The following is a 21,455-nucleotide window of genomic DNA, read 5'->3' as shown; positions in this document are numbered from 1 at the left end:
CAATTCCTTATTTGAAATTCCTGAGCATGCTACTTCAGAAGAAGTAGTAAATAAGAAATACTTATTTCTGACTAGTACTTGACTTTCCTGGATTCATTAATGTTCTTTCCGGTCACAAATTTCACACAAAGACCAGTTTGCTATATTTTCTGAAGCAAAGAAAGGTCTGTAAAGCACTAGCTGACAGCTAAATTTGTTACAGTTTTTCATCCCAAACATCTTTGAGGAATATCAGAGACAATAAAACAATCTAACCTTTCATATTAAACATTAGTAAGCAATAGCTCCATTCTAGAAAAGTAGAAAATAATTCATGTGACTTTTATATTTATTAATTCGGCTGTATGAAAGTGCATTTCAAATCCAAAAGACTAATTTCCATGTGTGTGTACGTGTAATTGGAGTTTTAAGGCTACACGATATCACAGAACGACGGCCCTGCTATAATCCACCAAATGTTCTTTTTAGAAGTAGCCTGGTTCCCCTGCCCTAGGCTGACTTCACACGTGTTGCAGGCGTTTCTTCCAGCCATATCACTTTTGGGTGTGAAATGCAAAAAGGAATTCCCTAGCTCACCTTTTTCAGGTAATTTTTACAGATCCTTTTTATCCCTGCTGTCCACCAACAGCCCTTCAATTGACTGACGCAGGACTGATGATACAGCGGCTGTTTTTGCTGGTAATTTCTGTGACCGCCCCAGGGTTTTGTCCTTCCCTCGGGGCTTGTGTTGATGGCACACCTGCCGCCGAGTGCTTGCATTTGGGATTTGAGAAAGTCGTGTTTTCACAGCGCAGGCTTAAACAGCTGGGTCTGTTAAGGTTAATGTTTTGTAGCCCAGGACAGGAGAGAACCCCGAGCCATCTCCCTACTTTTTTAGGCCTCAGACCCATTGTATAGAGCAAGCTCCCACTTCAGGAAGCGAACCAAGATCTAAGCCTGTAAATGCCTCCCAGCTTACGAAATCAAAACCTAAGGACAACCAATCACAATCAACTAGGCTTCAAGCTGTAGCCAATCAGCAGTAATTTCCTTGCTTTCTTGCCACCTTTTCTCCATGAAAATCTCTCCCCAGTGCTCGGTTTGGCACTGCTGGATCCAAGAGGGTTTTTGACCAAAAAAGAATTCTTAAAATGGTTAATATGCTTATATTTATCTTTTAACAGAGCCCGGGTTACATTTACACTATATTTAACTCTATAACAATGGAAAAGTTTGATTCTAACTACTTAATGAGTTTTTAAAAATTAAATTCATATTTATTTATATATAAAAGTATTTTAATCTTAAAGTTGACCGTGTAATTAACTCACACATCACACTTGAATAAAATGTCACACAATGTCACCTTTTTAAGTATATGTATTTTAATGATAAAGACAGTATTAGTGAAGCCTTTTTTGTATGTATCTTTTGTGATGTTAAACAGGTACTGTCAAATATATGGATGTATATAAAAGTGGGTTAAGAATATAAATCATTTTGTCAAGAAAGAGCTGTGCTTTCAAAGGCTTCTTAAAAGGCCAAAAAGGTAAAGTTTCTCTTAGGAAATGATGCTTAGGAGTTAATACTATCACAGTTACATCTGCTAAAGAAGGAAAATAACAAACTTTTAAAACCATCTTAACAGAAATCTTACTGCAAATAGGTGATTCTTTTCAACACAATGCATAGAAAGAAGAATAACCTCAAAGGCAGGTATAACTTTCTTCCATGGTATATTAAAAGTAGGAGTTTGGCTAATGGCTCCTAAATTGTAAAAGTTGCTGACAAACTCCCCTAGATTGTGTATAGTTTTTCCCCTTTAAAAAGTCATATAAAAAGATATGTTAGCATCCAGCAGAGCTAATATTGGTCCATAAGAAAAGTTATAAAAATATTAACATAAGAAAATTCCAGTTTAAAAGAAATTTCAAACCAATTCTAAGCACGGAAAAATAGCCATATGGCTGAGGTTAATTTTCTAAAGTTAAACAAGCTCCTCCTTCCCCCCGGGACAGCTGCCCCATTATATTTGTTTTTTTCCTACAAAAATCAGTTTACCACCTACTGGAATCCCAGCCCAGGAACCAGCCTGTGAAAGTAGGTGGCTCATGACCCTGTTTTATGATGACAATTGGTGTCCTCTTGTCTCTTCCAGAAGGGTCAGTCTCAAGGTATATTTTGGCTAAAAAAGAGTTTAAAAAACAAATAAATTTGGTTAGTTTCAACTAAAGGAAAATAACTAAAGAATGAAAAGCCTTCCAATAAAAGTAATAAATCAAATTTTCATTGGCCCAAAGTAGCCAATGCTACTCCATTTGGACAATTCCTTATTATTTTCTCACATCTGGAATGTGCATGTCTCATTATTGCCTGAAAAAAAATTCCAAACTTTATGGAATTATCCTTACAGCATAATTATTCTGTACTTTGCAATAATGCAAAAAAAACCCACCACCAACAACGACAAAGTACTGCCAGAAAGAACAGCATTCCTCAAAAGGAATTTATAAAAATCTAGATTATCAGAGTTATGGAGCTTTTACTATTCCCATAATTTTAAAAAATGAATTTAAAAGTCTAAGAATAAATTGATATAATTATATCCTAAATTAGATAACAAAACATAATTTTCTAATTCCTATTCTGAAATTCTTCAGTTTTAAAAAAATTCCACTACTCTTTAGTTCTGAAGATGAAAGCTAAGATTCTTCTGATTCTTCTTGGTTTTGATACACGGTTTTGGAGGACGTGGTGCAAAGAGAAATCAGGAACTTGGTAACAACTGTTCAGAATTATGTCCTAATTGCCCATGGGATCCAGCTTACCAGACTTCAGAGATTCCGATTTCTCAACTTCATTTGCATCTTTTCCAATCCAAATAAAAATCTGCAAAATGAAGCAATAATAATACTCATAATTTTGGGAGTCTAGATGCAGTGTGAGCCTTATGCAAAGTGCTTCTCATACCATCTCACTGAATCTTCACAACAGCCCCAAAGTCAGGGATGTGAAGATGCAGGTCCAGAGAAGTTCCGTCGCTTTCCTACTGTCTACACTTACTAAGAGATGCCTGAATTTGTATCCAGCCAGTTTGACTCCAGATCACATTCTGGTATTTTATGTTTATATAGTATTTTTCTAGTTTACAAAGTGAGCCTTCCTGAAAACAACATACCGGCTGGGTTTTATGCACACATGCTCCTGGGGTGTGTAAAGCAGGCATTATTCCCATATTATTATCCTGAGGGAGCCACATGTAGCTTGTTCATGGGCACCCCACACTCCCTTTAGGAACCCCTAACTTAAACCTAGTCTTCTCCTATGTTATGGCATCCTGTCACACTTTTTGGGAAAAGTGCTACGTGTGTGTGCGCTTAGTCGCTCAGTCATGTCCCACTCTTTGCCACCCCATGGACTGCAGCTTGCCAGACTCCTCTGTCCATGGGGATTCTCCAGGCAAGAATACTGGAGTGGGTTGCCATGCCCTCCTCCAGGGGATCTTTCCAACCCAGGGATCGAACCCAGGTCTCCCACGTTGCAGGCAGATTCTTTACAGTCTGAGCCACCAGGAAAGCCCAAATATTGTTTAGTATTTAAATACTGATTCTTTAAAACCTGATATAAATTCTGCATGTATCCTTCTTGTCAAATGTAGGTTGTGTACTTCAGTGATGAAAAATTCTCCTGAATTCCCTTATATTTAAATCACATTAAGATCACTTGTTGGCAGAGAAATTTTGGTCAAGTTAGTTTTGATTATATTCTAATTCGTACTGAAAGTGCTGGAATATTTGCCTACAGGCACAGAATAAACCATGACAGCACTGCTGAGTAAATACAAAGCATAGTTAAAAAAAAATGAAGTGTAGTACCGGAAATATTCTAAAGCATCCTTGATCATGGAAGCAACAGAGTTGACTACAAATGGAAAAGATTAAATTCTTCTGAATAATGAGACTTTCTTATTTTGTAATTCTTAAATACACAAAGGTGTTTTATTGACATGAGGTTTTATATTTCATATCTAGAAATAAGTGATCCATTCACTTAGGGAGAATCTGTGACCAGATCCCATATTCAAATATGCTAATTCAAGACCAAGAAGCTAAAGTATAATATGACTGAATGATTGAGCAAGTAAGAACAGACCTAAAAGTAACAAATCTCTGTGGTTGACTAAAGATTAGGCCTAATTCAGGAACGTGTTTTATATTTGTTCTACATAATGTAGCTCCTAACATATTTATTTTTCCCTGTCACTATTATTAATTTGCTGCTCTTTAGTCGATAATCATGTCTGACTCTTTTGCGAACCCATAGACTGTAGCCCTCCAGACTCCTCTGTCCATGTGATTTTCCAGGCAAGAATACTGGAGTGGGTTGCCATTTCTTTCTCTAGGGGATCTTCCCAACCCAGGGATTGAACCTGTGTCTCCTGCATTGTCGGGCAGATTCTTTACCAATGAACCACCAAAGAAGCCATTATTAGTTTACATAGAGGTTAAAAGAAAACGACTCTCAGGTATGACTTCCCTGGTGGCTCGGACAGTATAGGATCTACCTGCAATGCAGGAGACCTGGGTTTGATCCCTGGGTTGGGCAGATCCCCTGGAGGAGGGCATGACAACCCACTCCAGTATTCTTGCCTGGAGAATCCCATGGACAGAGGAGCCTGGTGGGCTACAATACACGGGGTTGCAAAGAGTCAGACACGACTGAGTGACTAACACACAACACATGGATGTGACATACAAAATCACCAGTAATTTGCTACAAATAAAGACATATATATTAACAGTAATGTATTTTAGTGTGTAGATTCAAAAGTATTGTTTGTTTCTTCTCCAGGGGAGAGGTCTCTGATGACTTCTTGTCAGATTTCAAGAGAAATTCTGAGTATTTCAGTCTCCCTGAGGCATTGCAACACACTAATGCATTTATTACTTACATGTATGAATGAATAAGAATGAATGAATGTCTGAATAAATAAGAAACAAATAAATCTTACAAAATAAATGAAAAACAGGAATTTTTTGTTGTTTGTTTGTTGTTTCCACCTAAAACTATACAGCCAAAGATGGATAGCCATGGAATCATTTCCAGCTGAAGAAAACTTGCCATATGCATTAGTTTTATTTTTTGCCAAACTGAGGAAAGTTTCTTATGAATATAGCCTAAATCTATGGGTCTATTTATTATTAAACTTCCCATTTCTCAAAGAAGGTTGTATCAGCTCCCAACTATAAGCACACTTTCTCGCCATGAACAAAATACAGTTTTACCTGTTCCCAAGCATCTAACAGCATGACATCATCTTCTGCTAAATCATCCTGGGTGAACTCTCCTGGAACCTCTTCAATCTGAAATGTATAAAAAAGTTTTGTAAGCCAAAAGTCAAGCAGTGATTTTTCTAATATAAAGGATACAAATGCTTTGTATTATCTGGAGCATAGGTGAAAAAAAAAAGTTTGTTAGTCATTTTTTCCCTTCCCTTTGGGCAATAAAAACTTAAATAATAAAACAATCTATTTAATCATGTATCACAAACTGAGGCTATCTTATTTAGGAAGGAGAGTATTTAACATAAATATTGCATATGGCTTTAGAGAGACCATGCACAAGAAATATAGCCATAGTTTCGTCTACTTCCAGTTCTTCGTTGACAAGTTGCTTCACAGGTTTCTGTTGCCTCCCTGGTTCCTAAAGACATTTAAGTTTATGATGCAGGTATTACATCTTCTTTCATTTTGTAGGTAGGTCAAGATTATTAATAGATCTGGTCATTTTTAAAAATCAATCATTTTAAATAAAATATTATAACAATATTCCATAAGCAAAGTGTCATTATTTTTATTTTAAATGGGTTAAATTGTGTTCTCCAGAGCTAACACTAAAGGGTAATTGGCTAGTTTAACACACCCAATACCAGCAGGCATTCATTAAAGTTCAAATTTTTGAAAGAATTCTGGATGAAACTCCCCCTAGTCATTAGGAGGTGGTGACAGATTGGATTAGGGTTTGCAGTTCTTCACATCTCCCCTCTGCCGTGTGACTCTGCAGGTAAAGCTGACTGTGGCCTTGGCTGTGTCACATTAGCCAGTGGGACTCAGCGGAGCCTCCTGTGCTCCTGGGCTCTGTCCATGGATAAAAGGCATGAACCTCACCTGCAGCCCCTTAAGCATGACAATACCTATTTGTTGCAATCTGATGGTATTCTCAGATTGTTACACAAAAAACAAACACTAGCCATGTACAGAGGGCAAGAAATGTGTTTATATATCTTTTTACAGAATATACCATGCCAGGCACCGTTCTAATTCTTTATATGCAACAACCAAGATAATATTCACAACAACTCTGTGAAGTTGGTACTAGGATTAGCCCCATTTTTCAGATGAGAACATTATAACACAGAGAGGATAAGTGACCAGCCTCAGGTCACACAGCCAGTAAGAAATATCACCAAGTAAGTGATATCGAACAGGCACACTGGTTCTAAAAGCTGTGCTTTTGACCAATAGACTCTGTTGTCTTGTATGAATCTGCACGTCTAAAGCCTGTTTTCTGATGATGGTAATAAGATCAAACACTTGTTAGCAACACTCCTTTTCCTTAAAATGTTAAGAATTAGAGTTCCAAATGTCAAACAAGAAAATGAATAGGTGTAAAGAAAAAAGTATATTTCTCTTAAATATGTGAGTGACAAAAGCCAAAAACTAATAGATTTTTTTAAACTTAAGAAAAAGCCTAGGAATTATATTTGTGAGTATATATTTGCATATTCATTTTTGTAAAATATATCTTCATTGGAAACAAGCATGATATTTATAGAAATATTAGCAAATAATACTCTCAAGAAATTAGAGAGGCTCACACTGAAAAAGATGTTATTTAGATGTGATACCAAATAACAGACAAAAGAGTAAAACAGATTTTCCTGATGAAAAATTTATAAAATACAGGGATTTCCTGCAAAGTAGATGAACAACTGTGGTGCCTAACAACCTAATATTTATCACAATTCACCGTTTAAATCTTTAATCTTTAGGTCAAGTCACTTGTAAGCTGCAAGTGTGTTTCACATATGAGCAGTTTCTTCTTCAAAGCATTTTATTTCAAGCATGCAATGTACCTGGGAAAATATTAATGTTCATGTGTGTGTTCAAAAGTAAAGCATGTATTTACCAAGACAGGGTGACCAAATCTTTAGTTCAAATTTTATCAGCAAAGAATCTGTTCCTTAAATGAAAAGTTTATACAAAAGCCTAGTATGTCAAATGGAGAAAGCAGAATTTTTGTGATTAAACTGAGATGAGGGGCTCAGCCCAGGATATTTCAGAGATGCATAGAAAATACTTTTACACAGACACTTTGACTTCGAATTGCCTAGAATTCAAAGCTTGTGAATGTGACTTTGACATAAAATATTCCTGCTGATTTCAGCCCACTTGCAGGTGTGTGTAGAGCTTTCTGTGATTTTGCTCAATGATCATAATATTTCCATAATGTTTTCCATTCCATCAACACGGTGAGACGTTTTACTCCCCTGGGAAACTGAAGTGTACCATTTTACATAGTTTGATCACAGAAACCACTATTGCTGCACACCAAAAGTGTCAAATTATTAAATTAACAAATCCAACCATGTGCATATGCATACAGCAACAACCACGCGCTGACACAGGTGTGAAGTAGCTGATATTTTTAAGAGCCGCTTGATTTCTGTGGTACATTACAGTATTTCCATGCTCTCCCATCCATTATCATTGGCTCCTAAAATCAGCCCTGTGTGGAGCAAAGATTGTCATCTGTGGTTTGCAAGTAAACCAAAACTGGGAACTGGAGTAGGAATGCCACTGGAAATACTCAGATCAGTATCAGAATGCCTCCCTTTCCCCCTGCTGTTCGGTTCTACCCCGTGGTTTCTCAGGACGCTTACAATGAATCTTCCAGTTTTGTTGGAGCAGCCGTAAAGCCGAGGTGGATGGTCTTCAGCCTGGGATTCTAGCAGAGGAGAGGTCTGGTAGTCTTTTTTCCCTCCAAGGGAATTCCAAAACTCCTCTGTGGAAAACACACTGAGTTAACCTATGCATTTTCAGGAGCGTATGGTCGGTATTGCTTTACAGTAACAAATAATTGCATCTCACCTCAAGTTCACTGTTAAGTTACTTAAATATAGCAGGAGATGTTACACAAATAGAGCAGGTACCATCACCCATTCTTGCAACTAGTTAATGGGTTTTTAATGCCCTATAACCACTTCAAAGTTCTTTTTTATAAAAAAGATAAATTACATGATGAGCAAGTACACCAAATGTAAGTTCTGGCTCGTGTCCTTGGCCCCACCTGTACACACCTGGTTCCTTGCCTTCCTGAATCGTCGCAGTTTTGCATTTGAGGACGCTTGCCATGTACTCTGCTCCTTTCTCCTCCTCCTGTGTGGAGCCTTTTCCTATCCAGATGTAGCCATTATTTTGTCGCAGTTTCAGGACAAAAACATCATTGGAATTCAATGAGTTTGCATCAACATCGACCTAGAGTATGAAGAAAAATAACATGATTTAAATTCATTGCTGATCCCTCAGTAAACATGCCCAAGAAGCTGTGCTGCTGCCAACCCACCTACAGACTTCTGTCCTGATCCAGGAATTAATTCAGGCGGCATTAGCACACCACTTGTTATTGTTGTTCAGTTGCTAACTTGTGTCCAGAACTTGACGACTCCATGGACTGCAGCACACCACCCTTCCCTATCATTCACTACCTCTGGGAGCTCGCTGAAACTCACGTCCATTGAGGTGGTGATGCCATCCAACCATCTCACCCCCTGTTGCCCCTTCCTCCTCCTGCCTTCAATCTTTCCCAGCATCAGGGTCTTTTCCAATGATTCGGCTCATCATATCAGGTGGACAAGTATTGGAGCTTCAGCTTCAGCATCAGTCCTTCCAATGAATATTCAGGACTGATTTCTTTTAGGATTGACTGGTTTGATCTCCTTGCTGTCCAAGGGACTCTCAAGAGTCTTCTCCAGCACCACAGTTCAAAAGCATCAATTCTTCAGCACTCAACCTTCTTTATAGTCCATCTCTCACATCCATATATGACTACTGGATAAACCATAGCTTTGACTAGATAGACCTCTGTTGGCAAAGTGATGTCTCTGGCTTTTAATACGTTGTCTAGGTACAAAAAATTCTCAGAGCCAGGCTTCAACAGTACATAAACTGTGAACTTCCAGATGTTCAAGCTGGATTTAGAAAAGGCAGAGGAACCAGAGATCAAATTGCCAACATCTACTGGATCATCGAAAAAGCAAGAGAATTCCAGAAAACCATCTACTTCCGATTTATTGACTACACCAAAGCCTTTGACTGTGTGGATCACAATAAACTGGAAAATTCTGAAAGAAACAGGAATACCAGACCACCTGACCTGCCTCTTGAGAAATGTGTATGCAGGTCAGGAAGCAACAGTTAGAACTGGACATGGAACAACAGACTGGTTCCAAATAGGCAAAGGAGTACATCAAGGCTGTATACTGTCACCATGCTTATTTAACTTATATGTAGAATACAGCATGAGAAAAACTGGGCTGGAGGAAGCACAAGCTGGAATCAAGATTGCAGGGGGAAATACAAATAACCTCAGATATGCAGATGACACCATCCTTATGGCAGAAAGTGAAGAAGAACTGAAGAGCCTCTTGATGAAAGTGAAAGAGGAGAGTGAAAAAGTTGGCTTAAAGCTCAACATTCAGAAAACTAAGATCATAGCATCCACTCCCATCACTTCATGGCAAATAGATGGGGAAACAATGGAAACAGTGTCAGACTTTATTTTTCTGGGCTCCAAAATCACTGCAGATGGTGACTGCAGCCATGAAATTAAAAGACGTTTGCTCCTTGGAAGAAAAGCTATGACCATCCTAAACAGCATATTCAAAAGCAGAAACATTACTTTGCCAACAGAGGTCCACTGAGTCAAAGCTATGGTTTTTTCCAGTAGTCATGTATGGATGTGAGAGTTGGACTATAAAGAAAGCTGAGCACCGATGAATTGATGCTTTTGAACTGTGGTATTGGAGAAGACTCTTGAAAGTCCCTTGGATTGCAAAGAGATCCAACCAGTCCATCCTAAAGGAAATCAGTCCTGAATATTCATTGGAGAGACTGATGCTGAAGCTGAAACTCCAATACTTTGGCCACCTGATGCGAAGAACTGACTCATCTGAAAAGACCCTGATGCTGGGAAAGATTGAAGGTGGGAGGAGAAGGGGACAACAGAGGATGAGATGGTTGGATGGCGTCACCGACTCAATGGACGTGGGTCTGCGTAAACTCCGGGAGTTGGTGATGGACAGGGAAACATGGAGTGTTGCAGTCCATGGGTTGCAAAGAGTTGGACATGACTGAGCGACTGAAGTGAACTCACCTAGGCACCACTAGGTAACCGCTAGGGGGTTAGAAACATTAGAACAGGCGCATATATTGCTGGGTCACTGTAAGGCTCACCTGCCTGCATAATCCTCTGAGAATAAAATGAGGCAAATTTAAGTGATACATAACAAGGATAATATTCAAAGAGACCACAAAAAGGATGATGGCCTATAACTGATACTTGGAAAGAGGATGTAATATTCCCAAATGACACTCATAAAGCAGTGTTCAGATTTTCTCTCCCCTACTAAAGAGGTTTGTCAAATAATCAAGGGGACATCTAAAAATCATAAAACAGGGATTGAGATTTAATGTAAGAAAAGACTGTAACAGAGATTGACTAAAAGCTTCTCCAGGCTCAGATAAATTATAGCTCAGATTATAAAATAATATTCAGAAGGCATTAAAAGCATAGCACTGCTGCTGCTGCTGCTAAGTAGCTTCAGTCGTGTCCGACTCTGTGCGACCCCATAGACAGCAGCCCACCAGGCTCCCCCGTCCCTGGGATTCTCCAGGCAAGAACACTGGAGTGGGTTGCCATTTCCTTCTCCAGTGCATCAAAGTGAAAAGTGAAAGTGAAGTCGCTCAGTCGTGTCCGACTCTTTGCGATCCCATGGACTGCAGCCTACCAGGCTCCTCCGTCCATGGGATTTTTCAGGCAAGAGTACTGGAGTGGGGTGCCATTGCCTTCTCCATAGCACTGACAAACCCCCTTCCTTTTAACCAAGATGTTGTAGACACCGTCTACAAGATGTTGTGGACACCGTCTGGGATGAGCCACATGAGCGCAGTTCTGGTCCGTGTGGCCCAGGGCCAGTGAGAGGCACCTGGCTGAGGCCAGACTGCAGCCTGAGGGTGAGCCTTAAGGTGGAGCCTCGGGGCAGCAACAAGGCATTGTGCAGAGCCTCAGGCTTGGGAGGGGGCCTGAGGCCCTAGCATGGGCTTGCGTCTGTAAGCTTGTCATCTTGTGTCTCTGCGCTGGTCTGAGGCCCTCTGGACACAAGAGTGTGTGACTGCAACAGTGTGTGTGTGACTTTCTGTAGGACTCCGTGTGACGTGTGACGTGTGCTAGCAGGGCGATGGAGGAGGAGGAGGAGGAAACAAGACTGTGATAGGGCAGCCACGAGGGAGGAGGAATTCCAGAGCGTGGTGTCCTGAGGCCAAGTGCAGAGAGCCCTTCGGGAAGCAGCACGTGATGCTGTTTGACCAACTGTGTGGGGTGGCCAGAGGAAAGCATCAGCGTGTAGAAAGCTGGTCTTGCCCAGGTCCATCAGGACCCTGTCCCCAGAGACAGCACTGGAGGAGCAAGCACGCACTGCTGGAAGCTTTGAAGATGTGCCCAGGTGTTGGTCACATTCAGGGGAAGGGTTGGCATCTTCTTTCAGTAAGAAGTTGGCCCCATGGACCAAGCTCAAAGGAATCCATCAGATGTGATGATGAAAACTGGTAGGAATTGTGACTCCCAATTCCTAATCCAAATGTCTCCTTGTTTTGTGTGTGTGTGCGCGTTTTTAGTCACTCAGGCATGTCCAATTCTTTTTGACCCTGGTGGCCTGTAGGCCCACCAGACTCCTCTGCCCATGGAATTTTCCAGGTAAAAATACGGGAAAGGATTCCCACATTCTACTCCAGGGGATCTTCCTGACCCAGGGAATGAACCTGCCTCTCTTGCATCTCCTGCACAGGCAGTGAGCTCTTTACCAACTGCACCACCTGGGAAGCCAAATGTCTCCTTGTTGGTATAGAGGAAAGAGCATGGAAGATGGAGAGACAGGTGATAAGAGGCCCATGTCCAGACTGGTGTGAGGTCAGGGTGGCAGTTCCACAAAAGAACCTTAGAAAGCTTTAGCCTCCCAGGAGATGAAAACAGAAAGTCTTATCAATAGTGTTTTGACTGGAGCATTTCAGAGAGGCTAGGAATGCAAAGGTTAGTTTGAGAGGCTGCAAGAAAAGAAAGAATCTGCATCACAAGCAGCTCACGATGCTTCATAAAGAAGCATCCACTGGGAAGAGCTCAGAACTGTTACGATTCTCCTTGACTCTTGCCTCTGAAATCAGCTAAGAGGGCCTGGAGATGAAAATTTCACTTTCAATTTGACAGACTAAACAGTCAGTCACAATTGAACACGTGAGAATCCCTGCACAGAATGTCATGGATGAATCAATACAGAATGGCATTTAAATTATATGACTAAATGAGCTCACTCTGAGGAAGGCCAAGACAGCCCTGGAGAGCTCAAGAGCTTCGAGGACAAGCAGAGGAGGAGAATTCAGCAACTGGGTGCGAGTGAAAACAGCCTTCAGAAGGGTGACCCTCAAGGGTGGGAGAAATCCTGGTAAGTGTGGGGTTTCAGAAGCCTCGTTTAAAACAGTGTTTTGAGAAGACAGAAAGAGCAACTAAGTCAAATGCTAGAAAGAGGCTGAAAACAATGGCATCAGAGAAGAGAATTTGATGGCAAAAGGTAGGTCATTGGCAAACTAGATAAATCCCATGTGGATGGTGTGGCGGGAAGGGATGGCTGAATGGAGCGGCTTTTGATAGAGGAGGCTTAGCATAGCAGGGGCAGTGAGGGGGCGAAGATGACTCTTCTGAGGATTTGTACTCTTAAGGAGTGCAGAGAAAGGATGTGGTAGCCGGGAGGGTCAGAGTCAAGAGAGTTTTTAAAGAAAGGATGGAAGTGTTTTCAAGGCATGTTTGTGCTGCAGAGTAAGGAATCCAGGAGAAAAGAATAAATCAGTGATATGAAGAGAAAGAAGATGACTGCAGGCAAGAATGATGAACCAGAGTTAGGATGAGAGTGCTGGACAGAGAAATCCAGGGACATCTTTGGAAAACCCCAGGACAGGGGAGCCAGGACAGAAGTCAGTGGTAGGGAATGGGGGCAGATGGAATTTGGCCTGAGAGACAGGAGTCATTTTATTTAAGTAATAAATACGTATTCAGTTATTTACCAGTATATTAGTTTATACAAACATTATTATTAATATCAATATTAATGTGTACCTTAGTGTTTATACGTAAATTACTATTATAAAATGCTTATTAATTGTTAGCTATCAATAAATTAACAACTTAAATTGATTTCGTAAAATAGGCAAGAAGGAGAATTCGATATACAGACGCAGACAAGCTGGTGATATTGGTGGGGAGTAGATAAGGTAATCAGGCTTCCCACGTGGCTCCAGTGGTAAAGATCACCTGCCAATGCAGGAAACATAAGAGATGTGGGTTCGATCCCTGGGTCAGAGGGCATGGCAACCCACTCCAGTATCCTTGCCTGGAGAATCCCATGGACAGAGGAGCCTGGCGAGCTACAATCCATAGAGTCACAAGAGTCGGACACGACTGAAGCAACTTAGCATGCACGCGTGCAGATAAAGTGAATCTTCTGGGATTATTTTTATATTCTCTGTGAACTCAGAATCCATTATCAGTACAGAAGTGGGATGTTGGAGACGTGGGGGATGTGATGGGTGGAGAGGGTTCGTGGATTCAGTCGTGAGACTGGAGAATTGCTGGAAGAAATGGGGCCTAAAGGACAGGAGTCCTTGTCACACAGTAGATGCTTGAGGTGCTAAAGTTATTGCCAAGGACAAGGTCTAGTACAGGACCACAAGTGTGAGATGAAGTGGGGTCAAGATAAGACTGCTAGATGAGAGGAGCCAGCGATGGAGACAGTGAGACAAGAAAGCCATCAAAGAAAAAGAGGGCAGGACTCTCGGCTCAGCAGACATAGAAAAGAGATGGAGGAGTGAGACGGATAAGAAGGAGCGAAGTCAATGGGGCAAAAGTGAGCAAGGTGGGGCGCCTGCCATCCCATCCCTGGTCAGCCAGCATCGGAGAAAAACACAACTTCCACTCGAGAGGGCTGTATGGGCCTCTGTGACCTCAGAACACAGAGCAAGAAAGGGGGCGGCTTACAGGAGAGGTTCCAGGGGGAGGGAGGCTGTGACCCACCTGCTTTTAAGGGCTCATCTGAACAGCTTGGCAGAGCAGTCCAGGTTTGTGGGCATACAGAGAGCGCAGGGCAATTAGGAGACTTGGGAGACCTGGGTTTCAATGATGACTGAGGTGATGGGGTGAGGAACTGTGAAGAATCCTCCTTGAAGTCAAAGTACCCAGCCATTCAAAACCCTGGGCCCACTGGCCTTGCCCCATACCTGGCGGGCTTGGGGCCAGACACTGCAATCTGGGGCTTGACTTCTTTCACAGCTGCCACTCAGAGGCAGCTCGTTCGGCCAGCTGAATTATGACTCTGGTCCAGTGTGGCAAAGCTTGCTTTCCATGTTCCTTTACATTTGTGCAAATAAGTGCCTTCTCTTTCAACTTCCCCAGTGTGGTCACCGGACCATCACCCGCGATCCATCTTCCCCCAGGCCTTTCAAGACAGAGCTTAAGCTGTCTCAGGGCTTCAACAACTTGATTTCTTACATTTTTCTTTTTTGTATATAATTACATTTAGTTTTAATGGAAGGATAACTGCTTTACAGTATTGTGTTGGTTTCTGCCAAACATCAACATGAATCAGTCAACGGTATACCTGTGTCCCCTCTCCATTATTCTTAAATCCATTTGTTTCGTTACAATGTGGTTGAAAAATATGAGAGGCCCGTTATCTGATTAACGTTTTTACTTTTTACTTGATTCTCCTGCTTTTAGTATTTTTAATGGTGAAATATGTTATAGCAATGAAAGAAGTTTACTTGCCACTTTTTTTTTAATGACTGATATTGGCTGATGGCCCAGGGCCACTGGGAAATCCATGAGCAGGGCAGGTTTTATTGACCGCGTGACATTACCTCCATAATTCTGGTGATCGAAGCCAGGTTTCTTCGGACTTGAAAGAGGCGTGTAGGGGGGGCCGGTGCCTGACCTTCTTTCTTTGATGTTCCGTTCTTGTAAATAATGAGCGGTTTGTCTTTGAACAAACTCAGCAGGTGAGCAGGTTCTTTGCCTTGGGAGACTCGAATCTGGGGGCAGAGGGGATAAAGAAATGTAATAAAGAGGGCAATGAAAGAAGGCTGTATTTCCAAAGACATCCTTATTTTTCTTTTCGAAAACAAAATTAAAAGTAAATAAAAAGTCAAGTGCAGGAGGAACGATGATTAACAGAAAATATAGGTTCATAAAAATCAAGCACAGCTTCCTTGCTGACTTAGGAACCATTCGTTATTCCAGATAGAGCACACTGGGGCCGGGGGAGGTGGGTACAACATCACATTACGCTGCTTTGTGCTTCCACACTGCACCATTTACACCTTAGCACAAAGATGTAAAAAAAAAAAAAAAAAAAAAAAGTAATTTTTATAAAAGATGACAAAGATCAGCACTTTGTTGTTTTTCCCTTTGGAGATGTAGATGAACACATGAGTGAAAGTGCTAGTCGCTCAGTCATGTCTGACTCTTTGTGGCCCCATGGACTATAGCCTGCCGGGCTCCTCTATCCATGGGATTCTTCAGCAAGAATACTGGAGTGGGTTGCCATTCCCTTCTCCAAGGGATCTTCCCAACCCAGGGATCGAACCCAGGTCTCCTGCTTTGCAGGCATATTCTTAACCATCTAAGCCACCATCGTTACCTAAGAGTGAACAACGATTTCAATCCAAACATCAAAAGCTGGCAAAATAAACAGAATAGATTTTTACTTTTTAACTCACCTATGGAAATGGTAATAGTAGATTTACTTAACATAATCATTTGTCAGGATAAGGAAATTGAAGAAAATAAATGGTAAATGACTTAATTTCATCTATTAGTTGAACAGATCCTAGATTAGACATGAATTTCCTATTTTTTGCATAAACTATTGATGCATTTATTTACATGAACAGTTCAAATTTTGTGTCAGTCTCCTATTTTTTTTCAATTACCTTGCCTTTTGCAAAAATTAAACCATCTCCCCTACCCTGCCCTGGTCTGTTTTTTTTCTAGAAACCAAGTGAATGAGAATGCTGAAGTATACACCATCGTGGGAAGGCCTAGGGTGTGGTGAAAGTAACTCCACAGATAACCTTCCGTTAGCAGCTGCTGCTGCTGCTGCTAAGTCGCTTCAGTTGTGTCCGAGTCTGTGCGACCCCATAGACGGCAGCCCACCAGGCTCCCCCGTCCCTGGGATTCTCCAGGCAAGAACACTGGAGTGGGTTGCCATTTCCTTCTCCAATGAATGAAAGTGAAAGTTAGCAGACATTTACTTAAATAAGCAAGCAGCCAATTATGAAACTGTGTTGGGGCAAGGTTAGCTAAGAGTACCTAAAACTGTTGTTGCCTTAGCATTTCCCAAAACATTGAGAAAACCTCAACTGCCAAATTGAGAGAAAGAGGGTTACGGATTAATACCCATTCTCCACTGTGAATGAAAACAAGAAAGAGAAAGGGGAATTCCCTGGCAGTTCATGCTTAGGACTGTACTCCCACTGCAGGGAGTTCAGGTTTGATTCCTTATCAGGCAACTATGATCCTGCAAGCGACGCAGCAAGGCCAGAGAGAGAGAAAGAGAGAAAGGTAAATTGAAAAATTTTCAGTACTGTTTCTGAGTATGAAGGAATGTTTAAAACAGCAATTTATTGTAAACCCCTGCCATCTAGTGGTAAAACGAGGCATTATGCTTTCTTTCATTGTTAATTCAGGATTCAAATGCCTGACAATAAATTCATTCATTGGGTGTATTAAATAGTAGTAGTTAACTCTGAAATGTAGAATTTATAAGGCACAGTGCATATCTTCAAAGTTCTGTGTGATTTTGTAAGAATAGTTGAAAGGTTAATTAAATGACATCGATGATGTCAGTTCTTAGACATATTTCATTCAGGAAATGAATGTAGTAAACAGTTCACGGGGAAGTTCACAGGAGTTAAGCGTATTTAAAGAATTCAATAATCTTGTTAACTTGTTAACTGACAATTAACAATGTTAGTTTTATTTTAAAAAGTTAATATGCATCTTTAAATTTAAGTCTAACTTGCTTTATTTAGGAACTAAAAACCAAGATGGGAAGAAAGCCAGCTTAAAGACCAGATTGGATCTCCATATATTACATATTATGCACTAAAGTATCGGACTTACTTTTCTAATTATTACCTTTGAATCAGGTAATAATTTAGATAGAGATTTGATTTATAAAGATCTGAAAATGTATAAAAATTTGAAAACTGGAAAGTGATCAGCTGGAAGTGATAACTCAGGTAGAACGCGGACACGACTGAGTGAGGAACACGACTGAGCGACTTCACTTTCACTTTTCACTTTCATGCATTGGAGAAGGAAATGGCAATCCACTCCAGTGTTCTTGCCTGGAGAATCCCAGGGACGGGGAGCCTGGTGGGCTGCCATCTATGGGGTCGCACAGAGTCGGACACAACTGAAGCGACTTAGCAGCAGCAGCAGCAGCAAGCGGTTGCCATTGATCTGATATGATTCTAAAGGAAAGATTCTTTGGGGCTGTAAATCTGTTAATAGCTTATTTTTGTTTCTATTTTTAAATTTGTTCCCTCTTTTCCAGAATCTGAGAAAACAAGTATGGCATGAGAGTAGGAATATTTAAATTCTGAAATGAAAAAAAAGGAAATATTTACAAAGTGTCAAATCTGCATCCTGACATAGGAGAAGGGTTTTAACAAGACATTGGGCTTGCAAAACTTGTATGAGTTTAGGGGGTAAAAACATCCCAACCTGCACAGCCTGTCCCCCGAGGGATCTATCCAACTGAACAGTCAGGAATGCGGAGGTTGTCAGCTCATCCCGCGTGGCATTTGCTCCTTGCCTGGAGGAACCAAAGTAAAACAAATTAGCTTGTATTTAAGTTTAAGATCTCTAAGGCAGGCATTTCAAACAGAAACTTAAGTTATTATGAAAGATCAAGAAGAAACCTTGCTGTTTTGACATAAAAAAGCCATAGAAGCTATTGTTTTTTAAAGTACTAACGCTGAGCCATGATCTATCCTATGTATTGTTTAGAATAACATATCATAGATGTTTTTAATTTCCATTTCAAGGGCCCATTTTTAGTTCCATAATAACTTAGCTAAGTAGTCAATTCTGTCTGATTTCAAGTTGGAGCTGCCTATTTTGGGAAACAATCTCAACAGTGAAAATAATCCATTTGAGTAGTATATGAGCCAGATCTATTGGGCTGGATATTAGAGACACTTTATTTTTCCATGACTATTTGGTGAGCATAGTAACAAATGTGTGGACCCACAAATATCAAGAAAATAATGATCAGAAGCAGGCAACGGAGGGGCTTTCCAGGTGGCTCAGTGGGTAAAGAATCTGCCTGAAATGCAGGAGACACAGGAGATGTGGGTTCAACCTGTGGGTCAGGCAGATCCCCTGGAGGAGGGCGTGGCAACCCACTCCAGTATTCTTGCCTGGAGAATCCCGTGGACAGAGGAGCCTGGCGGGCATTCTGCAGTGTCACAAAGAGTTGGACACGATTGAGTTAACTGAGCATGTGCGCGCGCGCACACGCGCACACACACACACACACACACACACACACACAGGTAATGGAGAGGCCCCCATTTTGTAATTCTGGTCATTCTTTAAAGGCATTTCCCATGGACAGAGGAGCCTGGAGGGCTGCAGTCTATAGTATCACAAAGAGTTGGACATGATTGAATTGACGGAGCGCGCACACACAAACACATACAGGCAATGGAGAGGCCCCCATTTTGTCATTCTTTAAAGGAATTATGAATAAAACGGTAAGAGAAGCTAAAGTATCAGTGACCAGATAGGAGTCAATTCATTGGCAACTTCTCTTTCTAGGATAACTTGTGGCTCTAACTCCAAACGCTGGCTTACCCTACACAACAGCCTCTGGGAGATCTGCTTGTTTGATGACTGTGGGAGGGAAAAGGCAGTGAAAGCACTGTTTGTAGCCAATCCTCCCATCTCTATGTGACTACAGGTTAGCAGGAAGAATACCAATCCTGGAAATGGATTTTGACAATTAATTATATTCTTGCTTCTGAAGTTTTGAGAGTGACCTACCTATTCCATACCCAGAACCAGATTAACAGTAGGCTCCCAACCTGGACAACACACACACATACATACACACCACACATGCACATATGCACACACATACCCCCACAACACTGAGTGCAGGAAACCTCATTTATCTCAGAATATTTCATTGAACCAACAGAGTCAAATGGTTGATATGAAAATGTTGTACAGTGGGGTGAAAAAAAAGGACATGCTTATGTCAGACATATGTTTAGAAAAATAGAAAATGCTTTCCATAATAAGGGCACACATGAAGATATAGTCTTTTAATGCAAATAACTGAAATTTTCCATGAGCCTGTCAGGCTAGCAGACACTTCTGGGAGCCGCTGGAAGCACCAGGTGGGGAGTAACGCAGAGCTGAGGAAACAGCAAGGTCTGTTATCACCTGTCCTTGATTCGCTAGCTCGGCACTTTCTTGGATATTTCTTCATTTTCTTTTTGCCTTCTGACACTCTTAATATTTCACTGTTTATCTCAAACCCTTCTTCTTCTTCCTGTCAAAGTGACCACGTTTCCACCCACACAGATTCAAACTAATTTGCTTTATGGATCTGTGACCCAGGCAGTCAAGGACTGCAATGCAATCAAGACCATAAGAAAATTGCTTTGTCTCTTAACTTTGAAATCCTGTGCTTAGAGGGAGAAAGGAAGCTATCTACTTTGATATGATTTCTTCTTTACAAATCTGTGGTACTCGTTACTCATTAAAAATAAAATGCTGCATGAAAATGGAATTTATTGCTTCAAGAGACTCATCATCACCACTGATCAAAGTTTGTTTAATTTCAATTACTTGACATTTCAGAGAAAAGATCACTGCTGAAATTAGTTTTCTTTTGTCATTTTAGAGTCTCAGTAGTTTCAGAAATAAAAAGACAAATTTATGTATTCAGCAGTGATTTCATTCAAGTTTGTCACCTTTAACTCTGCCTCTTGGATTTAACCTATTCATATCCCATGAATGAAATGACCACATAAACTGGAAAGTTGTTTAATTTGAAGCTAGTCCTCAGGAGGCATTTCCTAAATGCCCCTTCACTATGTTCAGGGAAGTTTTTGAAGTTCTGCAAACTATACATCAACAAACTTACAAATTTAACATCTGTGCTATTAAACGACCCCATGGACTGTAGCCCGCCAGGCTCCTCTGTCCATGTGATTTCCCAGGCAAGAATACTGGAGTGAGTTGCCATGCCCTCCTCCAAGGGATCTTCCCGACCCAGGGATCAAACCCAGGTCTCTGGCATTACAGGCCGACTCTTTACTGTCTGAGTCACTAGGGAAGCCCAACTAATCACTTGGCTCCTTCTCATTCACTGGTTTTATCTTTTGCTTCCTAACTTTGCTCATGCCATACACCATTACTACTAGATTAGAGCACGCTTTTTCTTGCATTGCTAGGAACACCTTCAATACTATTTGCTTGCTTTCCTCACTCTCATTTCTGCTCCCACTTAGATGTCACCTTTAGGAGTCCTTCACCAATAACCTAGCAGTGAGCTTGAGTGTCTGTTCCTAATTCTACACAGATCATTCAGCTTGGTTTTATCTTAAGCCTTCATACTTTATTGAAATGGCTGATAACCATCTTTCTCTCTTTTAAGTATAAATTCTTGGGGAACGTTTTTTATTGTATCTTTAGTATCTAGCTCAGTGCTTGGCACATAGAAAGTGCTCAATGGACACTTTCAAGTGATTTAAAGAATAGCTTTTACATTCAAAATTTATAACCTGATTTAATCCATTTAATTTATATCCACATAGTCATTTATGTGGATTGCAAATGGCTAATTCCTCAAAACATTCTCTTGAATCACTTATTTAATCTTTCCTGTTTGATTTAAGTGCCACAATTATTAACTATATTTTTTACACACCGAAAAGAATTTAGAGGAAGACCAAGAAACAGAATGTAAAAGAAAAGCTTACTCAGGATGTAAGTAATGTAAATTTATTACGTACTTACAATGAATTTATCCTTACAGATGCCATGCTTTGCACAGATACTTTTCTGAATTAAAATTT

At 40.7% G+C, this 21,455-nt stretch overlaps 1 protein-coding gene across 2 annotated transcripts in view; it reads right to left on the bottom strand.

Annotated features, from left to right (window-relative positions):
• Window positions 1-1,341: 1,341 nt before the first annotated feature.
• Window positions 1,342-21,455, bottom strand: part of SCIN (scinderin) — a 79,079-nt gene continuing 58,965 nt past the window's right edge. For both annotated transcript variants that reach the window (XM_025290912.3, XM_044946495.2), the window contains 7 exons: window positions 18,088-18,178; window positions 15,219-15,389; window positions 8,339-8,516; window positions 7,922-8,043; window positions 5,265-5,342; window positions 2,808-2,868; window positions 1,342-2,164 (listed from right to left, as the gene is read on the bottom strand). In XM_025290912.3, coding sequence (XP_025146697.1) covers window positions 2,037-2,164; window positions 2,808-2,868; window positions 5,265-5,342; window positions 7,922-8,043; window positions 8,339-8,516; window positions 15,219-15,389; window positions 18,088-18,178 — 829 coding nt within the window. In that variant the 3' untranslated portion in view covers window positions 1,342-2,036. The remainder of the gene's footprint in view (window positions 2,165-2,807; window positions 2,869-5,264; window positions 5,343-7,921; window positions 8,044-8,338; window positions 8,517-15,218; window positions 15,390-18,087; window positions 18,179-21,455) is intronic.

Source organism: Bubalus bubalis, chromosome 8, assembly GCF_019923935.1.
Source record: "Bubalus bubalis isolate 160015118507 breed Murrah chromosome 8, NDDB_SH_1, whole genome shotgun sequence".
NCBI classification, from domain to species: Eukaryota; Metazoa; Chordata; class Mammalia; order Artiodactyla; family Bovidae; genus Bubalus; species Bubalus bubalis.
The sequence above is the reverse complement of the archived record's forward strand: the minus strand, read 5'-3'. Positions and strand labels throughout refer to the sequence as shown.